Source organism: Gracilinanus agilis, chromosome 3 (genome assembly GCF_016433145.1).
Source record: "Gracilinanus agilis isolate LMUSP501 chromosome 3, AgileGrace, whole genome shotgun sequence".
NCBI lineage: Eukaryota > Metazoa > Chordata > Mammalia > Didelphimorphia > Didelphidae > Gracilinanus > Gracilinanus agilis.
Window position 1 is genome coordinate 87181025 of NC_058132.1, and position 20276 is coordinate 87201300.

The following is a 20276-nucleotide window of genomic DNA, read 5'->3' on the forward strand; positions in this document are numbered from 1 at the left end:
CAATGAATACATTTTTAAAAGCACTTGAATCATCATCACTTTGAAAGACTTCAGAACTAATCAAAAATTACTACCAGGATAAACAAAGAGTCCAAAAGAATGAAGAAACATTCTACTCACCTCCTAGAACTAAGAGATGGTGAAAACTCATAGATAGAAAGATAGCTAATGTGGGAATTTGTTTTTTAGGATTATGTATTCATACATCTACCTCCATACAGAGAAAGGTAAAGATATCTGTCTATCCATCTGTCTGTTTCTCTCTCTCTCTATACATATATCTATCTATCTATCCATCTGAGAAAGAGATAGAAACAGAAAGACAGATGGATAGATAGATGATAGATAGATAGAAAGACAGATGATGGACAGATAGAAATATAGATTGATAGTAGAAAGATAGACAGAGAGATAGAGAAACAGACAGACAGGTAGATAGATAGATAAATAAGATAGACAGACAGACAGACAGACAGACAGACAGACAGATAGATAGATAGATAGATAGATAGATAGATAGATAGATAGATAGATAGACAGACAGGCAGGCAGACAGATAGATAGACAGACAGAAAGATAGACAGATAAGTAGGAAAATAGATAGATTTCTTTGGGTTTTCACATAGTGAGTTTAAAGGAAGGACAGCTTAATTTTTTAAAACTTGTTACTTAATTTTTTATCTTAATTAAAAATCAGTTATTTGGCTTTCAGGATTGAGAAGCTGATAATAGTATATCCAACAGCTCTCAATGATATGAAATGTTGGGACCCAGATACTGAATTAACAAACAGGTTTCTCCCCGCCCCCCCTTCGGCAAGGGAAGTTGGGGAGGGAACAGAGAATTTATTAAGCATTTATTAGTTGCCAGGTATTGTGCTAAACTTTACCAAGAGTGTTTCCTTTGCTCCTCACAGCACCCCCAGAGGCAGGCAGGCAGGCAGGCAGGCAGGCAGGCAGATAGGAGTTTGGGGCTCCCCCAGCTGCTCTGAGAGGGTGAGGCCCGCCCCCTCACTGGAACCTTCCCTGCCTCCCTAGTACTGTCAGGCCCCAAGAAGAAGCCCTCCCCTCCGGCTCCCACCCGCCTCTGCAATCTCCTCTGCAGGCTCTTCCAAGGTCAGAAGCCAGTCCCAGGAGGGCAGAAAGTTCCCTGGGCTGCCCTGGCTGGGGCTCGGGCCTAGGTGGAGACGCTTGCTTTGATTGTATCAAACAATCAGGAGTGATTGTGAACCAGGCTGGCCCTCCCCCTCGCCCCCCCCCCCCATCAATCAGAGCCCTGGGCTGGAGCCTGGGTCCCGCCCTCTGCACTTGCTATAAAAGGGAGAAGCTGCCTCAGTTCAGTTGCATGAAGCCCTGGTGAGGAGTCCCAGAGGCTGCTGAGGCCTCCAGAGGAAGGAGCCCGAGTCCCAGGAAGAGGAGGAGGGCCCAGGCGGGGATCCAGGCGGCCACAGAGCCTCCAGGAAAGGTCAGCCCCTCCCCCTCCCTCTCCCCTCCTTTTCCCTGCCGCCCCTCCCCCACCCCCAGAGGCCTGTCTGTCAGCAGAGCTTGGATGGAATCTGCTGGAGTGACTCCAGTCCAGTGAGAGTGAGGGGCTGGCGGGGGTTCGAGGAGGAGGGGAGCCCCAGAGCCCCTGCTGGGGCCTCGGGACTTTCCCTGAGGCCCCTGTGGGAGGCCACTTGGAGCTTTTCCCCGAAGCCCAGGCCCTGCAGGCCCCGCAGGGAGCTCTCCCCTCCCCCTCTGGGGTTTGTCTCTCAGCATTTCAGCTCCCTGAGGGCAGGGAGGGTCCGGCCTGCTGTGGCTCTGAGGAGCTGCGTGCGGGGGGCCGGCCTGGAGCTGGCCAGGGGGACGCCCCACCCGGGACCATCCACACTGGCCCCTCTGAGCAGGGTTTTTCTTAACCTTGGCCTTCCGTTTTGGAATCAATTTTGTGTATTGGGCCTAGGCAGAAAGCGCTAAGGGCTGGGCAATGGGGGTTAAGTGACTCGCCCAGGGTCACACAGCTAGAAGGTATCTCAGGCCAGATTTGAACCTGGGACTTCTTGTCTCTTACTCTCAATCCACTGAACCCTCCTTTTCCCCCCAATGGAGTCGTTTTAAACTGCGGACCATTCTTGAGGTAGTCTACACCTGAGCCAGCCCTTTGAGAGCCCAAAGCAGTTTCCTGGTATTTATTCCATTTTGATCTGTGCCTCTGTGAAACCTCTTAAAATAACATAAAGAAGGTAATTCAGTTCCTAGACTTGCATGGAGGGTCCTGGGGAAAGGCTTCCTGTAGTGCCCGCTGGGTGTGTCGGGTGTGAGGGCTCCCCCATCCCGAGACACACCCCGGAGAGGATCCCCTGGGGGTCCCCGATGCCTTTGGAAATCAAATTGATCCTTTGTGGCTATTCTTGGGAGTTTGTTGAATGGTGGTGAAGTAGGTGGTGAAGTAGGTGGTGAAGTAGGTGGTGAAGTAGGTGGTGATGGCGTCCCACCTGGGCGGCCGAGTCACTCAGCCTTTATTTAGACCTCCTGGGCTCTGGGCTTTGTTCTAGGCGAGATAAAAGCGATTAAAGAAAGGGGAAATCCTGGCCCTGACCTCAACTGAGCTTCCAGTTTAATGGGGGAAAACTCCAGGCAAAGGGCCTCCAGCCTAGAGAAATGGGGGGAGGGAGAGAACTCCAGGCCTGGGGACTGGCTTTGTAAATGGGGGTGGCCTGTCTCTCCTGGAGACCCCCCCTGAGGTGGGAACAGCCTTGTAAGGGCTTGGGGAAGTCTAGGCTGGCAGAGCTCACACTTGGATTCTAAAGCTGGTTTCCTTTGCCAGAATTCACTCTCTGCTCCTTTCTTCTCTGCCTTTCACTTTTCTAGGCCCAACCTTATCCCAGGCCTCCAGTTCAAATCTCCGCTTCTTTCTCTTCCCTCTCCCTTTGCCCCCCTCCCCATCCCCCTCCTCCCTCTTTCCTCTTTTCCCCTCCTTCTCCCTCTCCTCTCCCCACCTTCACCCTCTCTTCTCTCCCTTCCTCTTCCCCTCTTCTATCCATTTTCTCCTCAAATATTAGATATTTGTTTGCTTATTGATTGCTTTGTGCATATGCTATTTATTTATTTATTTGTTTGTTTATTTATTTATTCTGTGTAGAATTCAGTTCTTCAAAGGCATAAGAGTTAAAAAAAAATTTATTTTAAAGAATCCTTACCCCGTCCTAGAGTCAATATTGTGTATTTCTTGGTTCCAAGGTAGAAGAGCAGTCAGGGCTAGGCGGTGGGGGCTCCGTGCCTTGCCCAGGGTCCTATCACACAACTGGAAAGGATCTGAGGCCAGATTGGAAGGCAGGACCTCTTGTCTCCGCCTCTGGCTCTCTCTGTTCCGCTGAGCCACCCAGCTGTCCCTAGAGTTTCGTTTTTTATCTTTTTATGCTGTGATACTGCCAGAAGAGTTGGCATCCCTTGGTAAGGTCCAGAGGTAGGATTCTCAAATCAAATAGGATGGCTGAGCCTCTGCTGGCCTTTGTAATATCATGGCAAATGAAAGAAATGCTGAAAACCAGCAGGATGCAAATATTTTTATTTAAAAAAAATTTTTTTTTTTTAGAAAAAATTTTTTTCCATGATTCATATTCTTACTCCCCCCTCCCCACCACCGCATAGCTAATGCACATTTCTACTGGTTTCTTCATATGTCATAGATCAAGACCTATTTCCATATTATTGATAATTGCACTAGGGTGATCTTTTAGAATTTACTTCCCAAATCATGTCTCCATCAACCCATGTATTTAAGCAGTTGTTTTTCTTTGTTTCCTCTCCTGCAGTCCTTCCTCTGAATGTGGGTAGCATCTTTACCATAAATCCCTCAGAATTGTCCTGGGTCATTGCATTGCTGCTGGTACAGAGGTCCATTACATTCGATTTTACCACAGTATATCAGTCTCTGTGTACAATGTTCTTCTGGTTCTGCTCCTTTTGCTCTGCATCAGTTCCTGGAGGTCTTTCCAGTTCACATGGAATTCCTCCAGTTTATTATTCCTTTGAGCACAATAATATTCCATCACCAGCATATACCACATTTTGTTCAGCCATTCCCCAATTGAAAGGGATCCCCTCATTTTCCAGTTTTTTGCTACCACAAAGAGCGCAGCTATACATATTTTTGTACAAGTCTTTTTCAGCAGGATGCAAATATTATCTTAACTGGGGGGGGGGGGAATTCCTTCCCCCAAATCTTAAATTGCCAACTTTTAAAGCTGTGCCAACCTGGTATGTGTTATGTATGATAGGTCCTGAAAGGCTTCAAATCTGTCCCTGGCTGTTGATTTAATGCTTGACACCAGAGGACCCCTCATTGTAGACCTCCCACATCCATTTGTGGAAATTTAATAATGTTTTGGTGAACAGAGAAACTGGCAATCAGTATATCAAATCTGGAGGTGTTCATGCTTACCTTTCTGGAAAGAGGATCTGGATATAAGCAGGTGACACAGGCTGGAGTCAGGAAGGCCTGGCCTTAGGACTCTTCCTAGCTGTGTGACTCTGGGCAAGTCACTTCTCCCTATTTGCCTCAGTTTTCTCATCTGTAAAATGAACTGGTGAAGCAAATGGCAAACTACTCCTGGATTTTTGCCAAGAAAACCCCAGATGGATTCACTAAGAGTCAATACATTAATTAAACAACTATACTAATAATGGCATAATAATATTGACAACTTAATAATGACATAATAAGTAATAGAAATTATAGAACTTCTGGATAATTTTTTATGTAATTAGGAATAGATTTGAAGGGAGGTTGCTTAACAAGTAAGTTAGTAAATTAGGTACTTGTGGGACTTCTGGTGGTGGAAGGCAGGATGCAAGGATCCCACTGTTCTATTGGGGCACCTATAACTAGAATAGTAGGCCAAAAGGGAGCTATTCTGAGTTTTTCACTCCCCAACATACCTGACCCATGTTCCCTACATGCTTTTTTGATTAAATTGAACAATCAATATGCATTTATTTTTTTAAACTTAAGGGCCAGGCCTTATTTTGAACTGTTTATGGGGAAAATTACAAAGCTCAAGAATATTTGGAAGAATCTCTGTGGGATATTATTTGAAGGAACTGGGCAAAAATCTAGATGGGAAAATAAAACAAGTGAGAGTTCAATTTCCTCTGATAACAGGGATTATGGAAAAATTCTCTGTAAAGATTACAAAGCATTTTATGTACATTTTTTCATATCAGACATATAAGGTAATATTTTTGTTACATTTTTTATTTGAAGTAACAGGTTCAGAAAGTTATTGAAAAGTCTGCCATCAAATAGTTATATATTTTTTATTTTAATTTAGAATAGTTTCCCACGGTTACATGATTCATGTTCTTTCCCTCCCCTCCCCCTTGCCGACAAGCAATTCCACTGGTTTTTACATGTATCATTGATCAAGACCTATTTCCATATTATTGATAGTTGCACTAAGGTGTTCCATTTAGAGTCTACATCCCCAATCATGTCTGCATCAACCCATGTATTCAAGCAGTTGTTTTTCTTCTTTGTTTCTACTCCTGTAGTTCTTCCTCTGAATGTGGGTAGCGTTCTTTTTCATAAGTTCCTGTCCTGGGTCACTGCATTGCTGCCAGTACAGAAGTCCATTAAATTCTATTTTACCACAGTGTATCAGTCTCTGTGTGCAATGTTCTCCTGGTTCTGCTCCTTTTACTCTGCATCAGTTCCTGGAGGTCTTTCTAGTTCACATGGAATTTCTCCAAGTCTGCCATCAAATAGCTGTAAAATTTGAACCCAAGTTTTCCTGATACCATGTCAGTATCACTATGTTTATATGGATGGGAATTCTGTGTTAAGTTGGTGGGGAACTCCAGTTCACAAAGAGGAAAACTAGTCAAGGGAGTCATTAATGCATTGATTGCCATTTATCTCACCCCTCCTTTAAAAAAGAAGATCCTTGTCTTCTATCTTAGAATTAATACTGTGCCTTGGTTTCAAGGCAGAAGATAAGGAAGGTCTTAGCAATGGGGGTCAAGTGACTTGCCCAGGATCACACAGCTAGGATGTGTTTGAACACTGGCCCTTCTGTCTCTAGGCCTGGTTCTCAATCTACTGAACTACTTAGCTATGTGAATGTGCTTGGTCCTTCGATGCCAAGCATTAAATCAGTTGCTGGGGTCAGAGTTGAAGCTTTTTAGGATTTTGTCAGGATCCTTTTTTTTTTAATTAAAATTTTATTTTAAATTTTGGACAAAAGTTATTTATTCTCCCTCTCCTATTAGGAAAAAAGAAAAGAAATACTTGTAACAGATATGCAAAGTCAGACAAAACAAACTCCCTCATTGCTATCAATGAAGGAATTAGGGGCAGCTATGTTTAAAAAAAAATTGAGTCAAATTATCATTCTTTTGATAACCTGACTCATGCCAACTTTAGTCTAGGAGTCAATAAAGACTGAAAGGGGGGAGGTAGTCGGTGGGGATGGGGGTAGCTCAGTGGAATGAAAGCCAGGCCTAGAGATTGGAGGTCCTGGGTTCAAATCTGGCCTCAGACACTTCCCAGCTGTGTGACCCTGGGCAAGTCACTTGGACCCCCATTGCCTACCCTTACCATTCTATTGGCTCCAAGACAGAAGGTAAGGGTTTGAAAAAAAAAAAAAGACTGAAAGGTGAATTCACACCTTATTTAAAAAAAAAAAAAGATTAGGAAAGGGCTATTCTCTTTAAAAAGCCACAAGGGGGCAGCTGGGTAGCTCAGTGGATTGAGAGCCAGGCCTAGAGACAGGAGGTCCTGGGTTCAAATCTGGCCTCAGACACTTCCCAGCTGTGTGACCCTGGGCAAGTCACTTAACCCCCATTGCCTACCCTTACCAATCTTCCACCTATAAGTCAATACACAGAAGTTAAGGGTTTAAAATTAAAAAAAAAAAAGCCACAAATTTGACTTTTTGAATAGGTTCCACAGCAGAGTGGGAAGGGATAGGCCAAAGATAGGGACTGAAGGAGCCTTAGAAGGACAATACAAATGGCAAGAGTCTATTTGAAAGAGGGTAAAATTGCTTTTCCTGCAGTGGGAGATTTACCCAAGTGTACCTGGCCTCTACCAACATCTCTGGAAGCTGTAGAGAAGCATGTCCTCTCCAGCCCCGCTTACCATTATGGCTCCCAATCCCTAGGACTAGTCTGACCAAGACCTGGGGGGGGTGGGAGGGGGGATTAGTGGCCTCAAATCTGTAAGTTTCTATAGGGAAGAAGTTTTCTACTTGTGCAAGGGATGAGAAGGGAGGTAGAATTATATGGTCGTTGCTGAATCAGTCCCCTTTGATATCTAAATAGCTAGTTATATACATTTTATGATCTACCTAGCAAATACTTTGGAACAGCGATTCAAATAGTGAAAGATGTAGCCCTCTGGCATATGTATGTCTTCTGAAGAGGGAAAGAACGTGGATGACTCCACTGCAAGCAGGATAAATTAATTAATTCTCAGGATGTTTCTCTAACTGCCTCTCTTTTCCAGGAACATGGATCCTGTCACCTTGGTCCAGAGTCTCCAGCAGGAGACCACTTGTGGCATCTGTCTGACATTCTTCACAAAGCCCGTCACCCTCAACTGTGGCCACAATTTTTGCCAGTTTTGTCTGAGCAGAAGCAAGGAAGCTGGGGTCACACATTTCTCTTGTCCTGAATGCAGGGAAGTCTGCCAGAACTTCCCTGGCCTCAATGTGCGCCTATCAAAACTGGCTGCCATCTGCAAGAAGCTCAGTGCTCAGAACCTACAGAATCCTGTGGGACAACGCTGCTGCCAGGAGCACCAGCAGGTCCCTAAGGTCTTCTGTAAGGAGGACCAGACCTCCCTCTGTATAACCTGTACCGAAACTCAGGAGCATGAGACCCACACTCTTTCCCCCATTGATGAGGCTGCTCAGAACTGCAGGGTGAGTAAGATGGGCAGAGGAAGGTTTTAAGACTTTGATCCCTCCTTGAGACTTCAAAGGCTATCCAACCTCACCATGGAAGGCAGCAGCAGTGAACAAGAGTAAAAGGTCCTTGGACTGGAAATCAGGAGATCAGAGTCCTCAGGGGCATAGCTATGTGCTTTACGGATAATGAGCCTAATGATGATCTAAATAGATCTAAAGAGATATTAAGCTTCTTGTATACAAAATAAAAGGCCTGAAATGAAATAAAATTCATATCTTTCTTGTTCCTGGTTGGGGTTTCCCTGGGCCACCTTTCTTTTCTATTCCTCCAAATATATGTATCTCTTTACCCCCTTCTTCTAAGGAATATTGGATAAGACTCTCAAAGTTTTATAAAGAGAAAGTTGTAGCTAAAAATCTTGTAAAGAGACTAGATTCACATTTAAAGGAAACCCAAGATTGTCACCACAACTTAATACCTAGTGTCAATTTTATTTCTTTCACTTCTTTTTTCCCTTTGGTACTAAACAATTTGAATTCTAATCTGTTTTCCAACTCATTGGAAATGTCCCTTTAATAATAACGCCACCCCAAATAATTATAGACCCACAGGCCATTTTCTTTTTTGAATTTCATTCAAGCTGCCCATCTAAGACCAAATGTTAAGCTATCCTTTAGTATCTCTCTCATTCATTTGTCCCATTGCAGGAGAAACTCCTGGACACTATGCCCAGTTTGAGAAAGAAGATCAAGGAACTGAAGGAACTTAACGTTTCAAAGAAGGATGTAAGTGTCTAGCCCTGTCTTCTAATTGCCAACCTGCCTTAGGAATCTATGAAGATGGAATCATCCCTAAATCAATCAGTCAAATGTCATTCATTATATCTTATTTATTTGAGACATCCAATTCCAGAGCAAATCACAAGACTTTATAGGGATAGGAAAAAGCATATGTGCAAAACAAATTATAATAAGTCAATTTAAAATGAATGCAAATTTAAATAGTTTGTGTGTTATATATGTACATATAAACACACAAGTGTATGAATATATTTTTACACATATCCATATGCCTGAGGGAATGAGAAAAAAATAAGATGAGCTCAATGAGGTTAGTTTCCTGAGCATTTTAGGGGAGAAAGCATGGTGATATGGCAGAGAGAAGGCAATAATAACCATTCGGGTGACAGTGACATCAGCCGAGCCCTTTAGAGAAGGAAATTAGAAGATGTGCTAGAAGTGTGTTTCTGCAAAGGTGTTTGCTTGCTTGAGGAAGACACTAGGCAGCCATCTATTGGTAGCAGCAAAGAAAATTAAGACTTTGAGACCTGGAAATTTGGTGGGGACAGAGAATATACCAACTTTTGGATGTCACTTAATAAGGCTCTTTCCCTACAGAGAGAAGTGAAGTGGAGAAAGCTGATTAGAGGAGAATATGCAAGAATGCACCAGTTTCTGAAAGAGGAAGAACACAGATGCCTCGATGTGGTGACGAATGATGAAGTCATGACTAACCAGTTAATGGATAGCTACTACAATGAAATGCACCAGCATTTTAAAAACATGGAAGATACTGTCCGAGAGATGGAGGAGACAAGGAGCAGACCTGATTTGGAGCTCCTTCAGGTGAGGATTAGGGAAAAGTGCAGAGCCCCAGATGGAGGAGGATATACTGAGGGCAGAAATCCATCTTCCTTTGGGACCTTTAATCTCTGAGGCTTCTGTCCTGTTGCCTCAAGACAGTGGATTAAAGCCCAATTTGGGCTTTTTTTTAGGGAGATTCATTCACTCTCAAGATTTCTTTTAATTTAGGTCCAGGTATTCAATACCTTTGTTTCAAATTTAACAAAATATATCAGAATGTACCCTTAAATTGGTAATTAATGGTGTCCAAAGGGTCAAAAGTGGCAATTCTGAAACTGAAAGATGAGAATAGAATTTCTAGGGCAGCTAGGTGGCACAGTGGATAGAGAGCTGGACTTAAAGTGCCTGGCACATAGTAGTGCTATATGAATGTTAGATATCATTATCATCATTGTTTTTGTTATTTCTTGATGAACTAAACTAATCCTTCTTTGTTTCCCCACAGGAAGGGAAAGAGCTATTACAAACGTAAGATTCCATTTGTGGTCCATTTGGGATCTGGTGTGTCATGGTTGGTGGGTATGGGGCTTATATAGAGCAGGAAGAATAACTGGAACTTTTATTTGGTGTAGATGTGAATCAATGCTTTCTGAAAGGCCGAAGTCTTTTATCCCAGAGCTAAGAGAATATCCTGTTGTTGGGATGAAGGACATGTTAAAGAAATTCAGAGGTAAGAAACTATCCTTTGTCATTGAGTCTGCCTATGGGATTTTCCATGGCTAAATGTGTAGAAGCCTCATGCTAAATTCCAACCTCCTTCACAGGAATAAAAGTTAGTTCTGGGCAACTGGTCTCTGGAAAAGGAAAAATAGTATAGTGGGTTGGGGGAGTCTACTTTTCCCTGGTTGGTGGGGAGAGGTGCAAGGGAATCAACTCTTTACCCTTCATCCGCACTTTGGGTCATCCACTAAATCTAGACAATCACGTGGCCACCCACCATTCCTAAGGACCCATTTCCCAGGGCACTTATTACAATCTGGAAGAAACTGTATTATGAGTGGTTGGACTGCCTTCTAGGCTATCTCTGAACCTTTTCTCTCTTCCAGACCCCCAAATTGTACACATTCCAGGACTAGGTATTCCTCTGTATTTTACATTATATGAACTTGATTATCCATGCTGATTATAGATCACTGCCTGTGTTCTTGGACTCTAAAAGATCATGACATTTGCTTATGAACATTTTAGACCAGCAGACTACTAGAATTCTATGAGAACCTATTTTTCTGTTTTAAAAAAATGAGTTGCCCAGATGAACCCCAAAACTGGTGACTGTCCAGACCACATGAAGAGTGGAAGGAAAGAGGGGAACAGCTAGGTGGGGGCATTAGGTCTGGCATCTATAGAGGATGTGGGTTCAAACCTGTGACCTTGGGCAGGTTACTTAACCCCATTTTGCCCTTCTGTCTTGTTTCTAAGACAGAAAGGAAGGTTTTTTGTTTTTGTTTTTAAAAGAAAGTAGAAAGAAGAAAATGGAAGAGCCAAGAAATGGCCATTCTGTTAGGCTGCTCCAGAGTAGATTTCTACACCAAGCTACCAGCAATTGCCTCAGTGCTAGCCCTGGCAGAGGGGAGGCTAATTTAGATTTGGAAATGTTAGACATTCCTCTGGGAAAGGGGATGCTTAAGCCTATGAGGAGTAAGGACGAGGTGCATTCTGGGCTGTGCTCTTGCACTTTGCATCCTGCCTCTGAGGTCATTTAACTTTTCCCCTTCTCTCTGCAGTGAATGTCACTATGGATCCTACAGCAACCAATTCCTGTTTTGTTGTATCTGAAAATATGAAGAGTGTAAGACTTAGAAACAACTATCTGGATCAGCCAGACTGTGTGGATAAAGCTCATCATTTTATCCTTGGTCAGCCAGCATTCAGCTCTGGTGCATACTACTGGGAGGTAGATGTGAGTGAGCAACCTCAGTGGGCACTGGGGATCTCTGTCAAGTGTCTCAAAAAGAGAAAGACGATCCAGTACACAGCTGGTTATCTGTACATGCTTCGCTGTGAGAAGAGGGGAAATGAGTTCTACTTGGTCACCCGACCAGGGTTAGTTTGCCAGCTAATGAAAGTTCCTGTGCCCGTAGTTGGCATCTATCTAGATTGTAATGAACGAACTCTCCTGTTCTATAATGCTGCCAAAGCGTCTCTGATCTACGAAATGCACATTATGCCATTCAAAGAGCCTGTCAGGCCTCTCTTCTGTCCTTGTCCCCCAATGTCAGGAACAAAGATAGGTGCAATGACCATCTGTCCAGTGAAATGTAATATTTGTGGCAATGCCTGTCTGTGACCATGAGCATCTTTGTGCTAGGAAAAGCCAAGCTTCTCACTGTTTTAAGAATAAAAATAAGGTCACTTGGCAGAGATGTGTTTCACCTTTTGCTGAAGATTAGCCCTTAGAAGGGGCCAGTTTGCTCATGTTTAAGACTGCCTGTAGCAATGCCGGTTTAACGGTGTTGAAATATTCCCAACTGGTTTGTTTTCCACCTTTATCAATGTATAGTATGTTGATTTATTGCCACAATAAATCAAATTTGTTTGAACAGTTTCAATTAAATCATTCCTGGATTATGCACTTTCTGTGATGCCTATTGTTACTGAAGTTTAATCATGGAACTCTGATCTTTTAGAGGAATCCGTCTTCCCTAAAAAAAACCAAACCCCAGAACAGAAGTATATGATAATGTTGAAAACGAAGTGAAAATATCTGTGTTTGCTTTTTGCAAGTATTTAGGTTGGTGGGCATTGTTTTCTGGGAAGCAGTCAGAAATGCTTGAATGAAAGATCATCATTTGAGATGTTATGAATGAATTGCTAGTGTTTAAACTCTTAGCACTTTGGGTTGATAACCTTTAGAATTCACTTGTAGATATGCTTTTTAAATATCAGCCTGCCTAGATGCATCCATTCTGCTCCTTTCATTAACTCAAGATGCTTTGTGGTCCCTTTGCAAAAGAAAGTCACAGTATCTTGGGAATCACAGACTCAAAGTTAGGTCTCAATTGCCTCCTAGATCCAATTAAAAAAAATAAGGGAATCATTTCAGGAATACCTGAAAAGTGGTCATCTGAAATCCCTCTCATAATGTGGGCAATTCTCCACTACCCAAGACTCATCTTTCTGCTTGTATATATCTAAAATTTTAGAAGGTGTTTCCTGATGCTAAACTTCAAAATGTCAGTATAAGACCTCTAGCCATATTGTATGTGCCACTTAGACCAGTTGAGGTCAGGTTTCTCAGATATTGAACTATTAACAATGGATAGAAGGGTAGCTAAGTAGCACAGTAGATAAAGACAGCCAGACCTGGAGATGGTGGGAGGACCTTGGTTCAAATGTGGTCTCATTTCTTAGCTTTGTGGTCCTAGACAAATCACTTAACCTAGCCCTTGCTGCTCTTCTGTCAGAATTGACAGGTTTTTAAAAATTTATATATCCATCTAAAATAACATACACATAATTTTTTTAGTCTAAGAATGAAAACAAAAAAAAATCCCAATGGATTGAGAATTTCCAAATAACAATCAACTTAATATTTATGAGTAGAGGCTTAGTTTAAAAGGTCAGCATATAATTTGGGGTAATGATTATATAATCTCATCAATTTCTGTCAGATAAACAACTACCATCAGTTTTACCAAGGACCTAAAAATATTAGAATACAATGGAATTAAAATATGTCCCAACACATTTAGCAAGATGTTAATCAAGAAGGTAGCAAAACATTCCTAGTAGAGCTCTTCAGAGAGGCACAAATCTCCCATTGCAAGAGTAAGGAGGGCTTAAATTCCATTCAGACTTCTTAACTCCAGCACAGAGAAAGCACACTTATTTTGCCTTCCTCAGAGTGGGATAGAAATGAATGGACATTGAAATCCTCAAGTCTTTGTCAGTCTAAAAATTGTTGACAGCTCCTATCCCTGTTGTGCTGAGATCATCATTGGTGCCTCAAGAGAACGATAGGATTCAATTCTTGACCATGACCGTGGGGTCATCTTCCCCCTCTATCACTTCTGCATCACATTCTTTTAATATTCTGGGGCTGAAGAGGCAGATTTTTCACATAAAGTCTTCATTGAGTTGCAGGTTTGAGTATAGGCCTCTGAAAAAGAGCATCCAAAAATATTCCTCAAATGAACCAGTGTATAAGCTTTTTTTGAAATGGAATCCACCTAAGTTCTATCTTATGTGGAAGTTGTTCCCCAGTACCAAATCCTTTTGATTCTTCCAACTAGAATCATTATAAAATGATAATTTCCACTTTCATCTCAATTTTACTATCCCACACACCACAAACTAGCCTTTCTGGACCAGAAGTCAGCAGAACCTAGAGAAAAACCTCTCCTTGGGTCATTAATTATGTTGCTGTGGGGAAATAAAATAATCTTATTGGAACCCAGTTTCCTCATCTTTTAAATGGAAACAATATGATCTTTCTTCTTCTTCTTACATCTCTGAGATACAAAGAGGCCTTTGTTATTCCAGAAAAAACCAAAGCCTGAAATAGTTTTAGACAATTTTATTAGGTCATTTGGCAAAAGAGTGAGCTGGAAAAAGATGTCTTCCCTCCCAGAGGCTGATGTTACATTACATAGAGATCAGAGAAGAATATAATAACTGACCTGCAATTTCCAGAGGAGGGTGGTTTAAGATGTATATTAGGAAGTTAATACAAACATTTAATCTAATTTGGGGAACCCCAAACAACCTTTGGGTGGACTCAAAACAAGACCTGAATGGCCTCCAAACAAGCACTGGGTGGCATCTCAACATAGCCATCCTGCTCCCCTCAGAGCATCTCTGAGGTTGATTGGTCTGACTTCTAATATACAGTTTTTTGCCACATCATTTTTTTTTAATTTTTTTAAACCCTTTACTTCTGTGTATTGACTTATAGGTGGAAGATTGGTAAGGGTAGGCAATGGGGGTCAAGTGACTTGCCCAGGGTCACACAGCTGGGAAGTGTCTGAGGCCGGATTTGAACCCAGGACCTCCTGTTCTAGGCCTGGCTCTCAATCCACTGAGCCACCCAGCTGCCCCCTTGCCACATCATTTTAATCTACGTTCAAACAAATGAGAAACAATCTCCTCCTCCCCCCAAGCCCCACTCCCAGAATAATTTCTGTCTTTTGAAAGATTTTTTAAAAGCCTAATAAGAGATCTGGGTTAAGGCCTCCAAGGAAGTTCAAATCTAACTCTGGAGACATCCTTGTTACCTATTTTGATTTTTAAATAAAATTCCTTTAAGGGGTAGAGGCCAGATCGATGACAAACTTCCCAAGGTTTCATAGTCAGAGGGATCAATTTGTATAAGTCTCAGTGGCTCTAAGATAGGCACACTAGAAAACAAGTGTACTATGACAATGAGTATCACACACAAGAAAATCATAAATCCCATACTTCTTAAAATGTTTTAAAAGTTGAATAAACTTGGTTAAGCAATCATAATCTCATATATCCCTTGAGGGAAACTTTTGTTCAAAGACTAGATACTTAATTTAGATTAAGTTACATATAGAAGGTTCACAATAGATTGGAAGGAGAGATTTATATACTACCAAGCTAACTAAGAAAACTGTCTCAGGGAAATCCTCCTTTACATAGTTAGCTAGGGGAAAAGCTAAATCACTTTGGGAATCTTAAACTTGACTTTTACCTAAGAAATGTCAGATAGTTAACATTTTGTAAGTATAATTTTGGTCAGATGAGATTAATAGAAACTGAAGAAGGGATTTCAGTTAACCAAAAGTTACCTTTTTTTTTTGGAGGAATCCAAACAAAAAGAATTTGAAGGTATCCCTCACATCAAAGCTGAAATAATGTAATGATTATTAATATTGCATAATATCAAATCTCCCCTTTCCTGGTAACCCACTCCTAATACCAAAGTAATAGTACATTTGGTGTGGGGTTTTTAATTGTCTCAAGTCTGATTTGATCCTTTGGAAATTCTGGAATAGGCTTGTTTTCAGGGCAGCTCTGGAGGAGGCTCTTCCTATTAAAATTGCCCTTTTTTGAGAAGAGGGCATGAGAAAAGACTTCCTTCTAGTAAAAGGAAATATTTTTTGGAGGGGTTCTTGAAGGAAGCCGGGGAAGCCCAGAGGTGGAGATAAGGAAGGAGAGAAAGCATTCCAGGTGTGAGGGACAAGTAAAAATTCCTGGAGGAAGGAAATAGAATGTCTTGTTCAAGGAACCAGCATCAGTGGACAGGCTGCAGTGTAATGTGTAGTGGGAAGGGATGGAGAATGGAGCATAGGAATAAGAAGGTTAGAAGGAAGTGTGAAGAGTTCAGCTTATGAAGGTCTTCAAAAGCCAAATGATTTTATATTGATCCTGGAGGCAATAGAGGGCCACAAGAAGAGTGTTGAGGGAGAAGGGGAGTTATATGGTAAGACCTTCAGTTTAGGAAAAATCTTAAAGAGAAACTGTCACTGTTTCTAGAAGTTCTCATGAAATTTTGAACCTTTAGAAGTGAAATCTGTCATTTCTCTAACAAGAATCTTTCCTTATAAATCATTAGTGTCAAATTCAACAGAAAGGAATCCCTCTGGGCCACAGACTGACTTAGAAAACCACAAATTAACATCTATGTTGTATATTTTCCAACTACATTTTAATCTGGTTCTGGCCACATTTGGGAGTTTTGTAAGAAGCAGGTTTGACACCCAAATAAATAAATAATAAAGAGATTTGAGAGTAGGGGGAAGGAGTGCCTATAGGCATTAAAAATAAAAATCCACAGCCTATCCTAGAATTATTAAAAGAAACTACCCCAGACTTCTGAAAGTCTGTACCTTCTCTCTGCAGCATCATTTTTTGAGTAGCTGGGAGCCAAAATGCTTATAGAACTGGGGAGTGGGGAGTTCATACCTCCTGGAGGTAAGACCCTGCACCGTCTGAGATATGATTTTGTCTTTCTATCCATGACACTTGACTTAGGCCCTCATGAAAGTTAGAGATTCTGAGAGGCAGACAAGAGGAGGAAGGACATTTTAAGCCACTGTCAACTTGTACTAAAGCAAAGAAGATGGAGAAAGGATGCCTGAAAAGTCAAGTTTAACTAGACTGTAGGGTGGGTGATAGTTCTAGGAAATAAGCCTGGAAAGTTAGGCTTGAGCTATATGGCAGAGAGCCTCTGACTCGAGGCTTAATATTCTCTCAAAGTCCAGTGACAAGACTCTGGAAGAGAGAGCGAGCAATTCTTCCCTGAAATCCAGTTCGCAGGCAAGTCAAGATATCACCCTGTCATGTCATTGGTCCTCTTCAAAAACAAAGGTTTAACAACGACAATCTTCTCTCATTCCATTTCTCCACGACTCCTAAACATTTTCATCATTCTCTTCATGACCTCCATTTCCTTCACCCCTCTAAGACTTTCCCAGGCTATCAGCCCTCTTCTTCCTTCCTAATAGTTCCCCTCTGCCCTATCCTCTGGTCTAAACTATACTTTGTCCATTTATATATATTTTAAATCTTTTAGAAAAATGATGCAAAACACACTTCCATATTCATCATTGTTGTAAGAGCACTCTCATACAAAACCCCCAAATAAAACCATAAATACATGGATGGGAAAGATAGTATGCTTCGATCCACATCCATCCAAGTCCAACAGTTCTTACTCTGGAGGCGGGTAGCATTGCCCATCATAAATCCTTTAGAATTGTCCCAGATCTTTGCATTGCTAAGAGGAGCCAAGTTTTCATGGATAATCATTGTGCAGTATTACCCTTATTGCACACATTGTTGTCCCGGTTCTGTTTATTTCATTCTTCATCAATTCATGTGGATCTTTCCAGCTTTTTCTGAAATCATCTTGCATATCATTTCTTAGAGTACAATAGTATTCCATCACCAACATAAAACACAGTTTGTTCAACCATTCCCCAGTTGATGGTTTGTCCATTTATAATTATTTGTCAGTCTTAGGAAGAATGGAAAATGCTGAAGAAAAGATGAAATGATAACATAAAGGGAAATAATTCCAGTGAATTGCAAAAGTAGAATTCATCCCAAAAGACTGATTTGTATATAAGGGATACTCACTAATCTGATTTAGATTAAGGAAAATAATAATGATAAATGGCCAGAGAAGGAAGCAAGGACAAGTATCGGAATAAATATGAGTATGGAAAATCCTATAAAAATAGTATCAGTAATCCTATATAGCTCAGAATGAGCAGAGACTGTCTGCAGAAAGTAGACAATAGAAATAGTTTTCACTGTTGTAGTTTAGCTATGAAAGGAGAAAAAGGGGATAGGACTTTGACTTAGGGTGGAAAGGAATATAACTGACATAAGAAAAGAGAACTGCTTTATTTTTTTTTTTCTGTTTTCTCTGCAAAGTAGAATGATCTTTATAGTGGAAATGATAAGAAAACTAAGCTGATACTTAAGATAAGTAAGCAGATTCCGAGAGTTAATAATTTGCACTTCATGAATTCAAGTCTCTTGGCCAAACTATTTCATGAGGCACTGAACCAAGTGTCACACACACATATACATACACACACACACATACATACACAATGGTATTTTAAAATTCAAGGCATGCTTTTTGTAGTGGCAAAAAATTGGAAAATGAGGGGATGCCCTTCGATTGGGGAATAGTTGAACAAATTGTGGTATCTGCTGGTGATGGAATACTATTGTGCTCAAAGGAATAATGAACTGGAGGAATTCCATGTGAACTGGAAAGACCTCCAGGAATTGATGCAGAGCGAAAGGAGCAGAGCCAGAAGAACATTGTACACAGAGACCAATACACTGTGGTAAAATAGAATGTAATGGACTTCTGTACTAGCAGCAATGCAATGACCCAGGACAATTCTGAGGGACTTATGAGAAAGAATATTATCCATATCCAGAGAAAGAACTGTGGGAGCAGAAACACAGAAGAAAAATAACTGCTTGATCACATGGGTCAATGGGGATATAATTGGGGATGTAGACTACACGATCACCCTAGTGCAAATATCAATAATATAGAAATAGGTCTTGATCAATGACACATGTAAAACCCAGTGGAATTGCTTGTTGACTATGGGAGGGGGGTGGAAGGAGGGGAGAGAAAGAACATGAATCATGTAACCATGGAAAAATTTTCTTAATCAATAAATAAAATAAAAATAAAATAAAATGCAAGGAATATGGGAGAAGTGCTACAAGATTGGGGAAGGACAATTTTTGATTTAATTTTCTAAAGAAGAAAGAGGATAGTCTTAAAATGGTAGGATAGTGAACCTGACTGATTCCTGGGAAAAATCTACCCCCTTATCTGCCATTTCACTTTCTCTGGTTTCAGATCCACCTGGGAAGCACTTGAACTCCAACATAAGCATTAGAAATCCATTTGTAGGAGCAGACTGCCTCCTGCCAGTCTCTTCTGCTGCTACTTTCCTTTTAGTGTTTGTGTGTGTGTGTGTGTGTGTGTGTGTGTGTGTGTGTGTGTGTGTGTGTGTGATGGGGATTGAAGGCCATGGAACACTGAGCCAGAGTACAGAGAGAACATATATATGTGGGAATTAATAAATGTTCCGTTATAACTGAGGTTTCAGCCATCTGAGGTAGATCTTGGGATGTATGGAAATCCTACTGTACTTAGATCTGCCCCAAAGTGGAATGAGGTGCTGAGGCCATATTTGAACCCAAGACCTGTCTCCAGGTTTGGTTCTCTATCCATTGAGACACTTGGCAGCCCTAGGGATTCCTTCCAGATATGGGTTGCACTAGGTAGTGTCTGTGGTTCATTTCCAAACCATAGAGTTCTGTGATTCTTCTAAACTCTCTGTAATCTGTCATATTCTCATTCAAACGAAACTACGCCTTTCCAAGTGAGCAGTAATTTCTTAACTACTGGATCTAATGGCTTTTTCTCCTTCCTCAGTTCTGAAGTATTTCACATTATGGACCATATTCTTCTCCTGGGTATTTTCTGTTCTTTGGGTTTTCTGCCCTATCTACCTTCCTATCTTATCATTTCTTTGTGTTTGGATTTTTTCCCCGTGTTACCACCACTAAGTGCACCCACACTTGGTTCTGTATTGGGCTTTTTACTCTTACTCTCTAGATTTTCTTCCTTGGTGTTCCTGCAGGCAAGCTGGACACTAGATAAATCTGTTGCTCAGCTTGGTACTAAGGTAATCTGTTCAATCCTTCAGCCCTCGAGTCCCTGGGATCTCTAGTCAGCAAGAGCCAGAGCACCAGTATCCAGTAGAGGATGTGTAAAATGTTATTTTCTTTCCATATATCACTGTAAATTGCCCTTGCCCCACAGTGAAAGCATAATGTAGCTTAGTAAGAAACAGGACTCCAAACTGGCTATAACATGCCAAATAATCCAGAAGCTAACAAGCAAAGACGAATAAGGAAATACTTTTTTTGGACTCATCTTTTTAAATTAAAAAAAAAAATTAAAAACCCTTATCTTCTGTCTTAGTGAATCAATACTATATATCCGTTTGAAGGCAGAAGAGTGTAAGGGCTAGGCAATGAGAGTTAAATGACTTGCCCAGGGTCACACAGCTAGGAAGTGTCTGAGGTCAGATTTGAACCCAGGACCTCCCATCTCTAGGCCTGGCCATCAACCCACTGAGTCACCCCGCTGCCCTCTTGACATCTTCTAAAAGTGTAAAAGACAATCACTTTCTGATAACACAAAGAATTCTTTCTTGACCTTTGAGTTGTTCTCTTTATGCAGTCATCTCAAATTGTTCCTCTTTGAATTATGCCTCCATCTCCCCTTTGT

At 41.3% G+C, this 20276-nt stretch overlaps 1 protein-coding gene and 1 pseudogene across 1 annotated transcript; both read left to right on the forward strand.

The window, feature by feature from the left end:
* Positions 1-7489: 7489 nt before the first annotated feature.
* LOC123238662 (probable E3 ubiquitin-protein ligase TRIML1) lies at positions 7490-11861 on the forward strand. Its single transcript, XM_044665867.1, has 6 exons — positions 7490-7903; positions 8597-8674; positions 9287-9514; positions 9978-10000; positions 10105-10202; positions 11257-11861. The coding sequence occupies exons 1-6, from the start codon at positions 7490-7492 to the stop codon at positions 11817-11819; spliced, it is 1404 nt and encodes a 467-aa protein (XP_044521802.1). The 3' UTR covers positions 11820-11861.
* A 107-nt stretch (positions 11862-11968) lies between these two features.
* The window catches only part of LOC123241099, a 14241-nt pseudogene continuing 5933 nt past the window's right edge, over positions 11969-20276 (forward strand).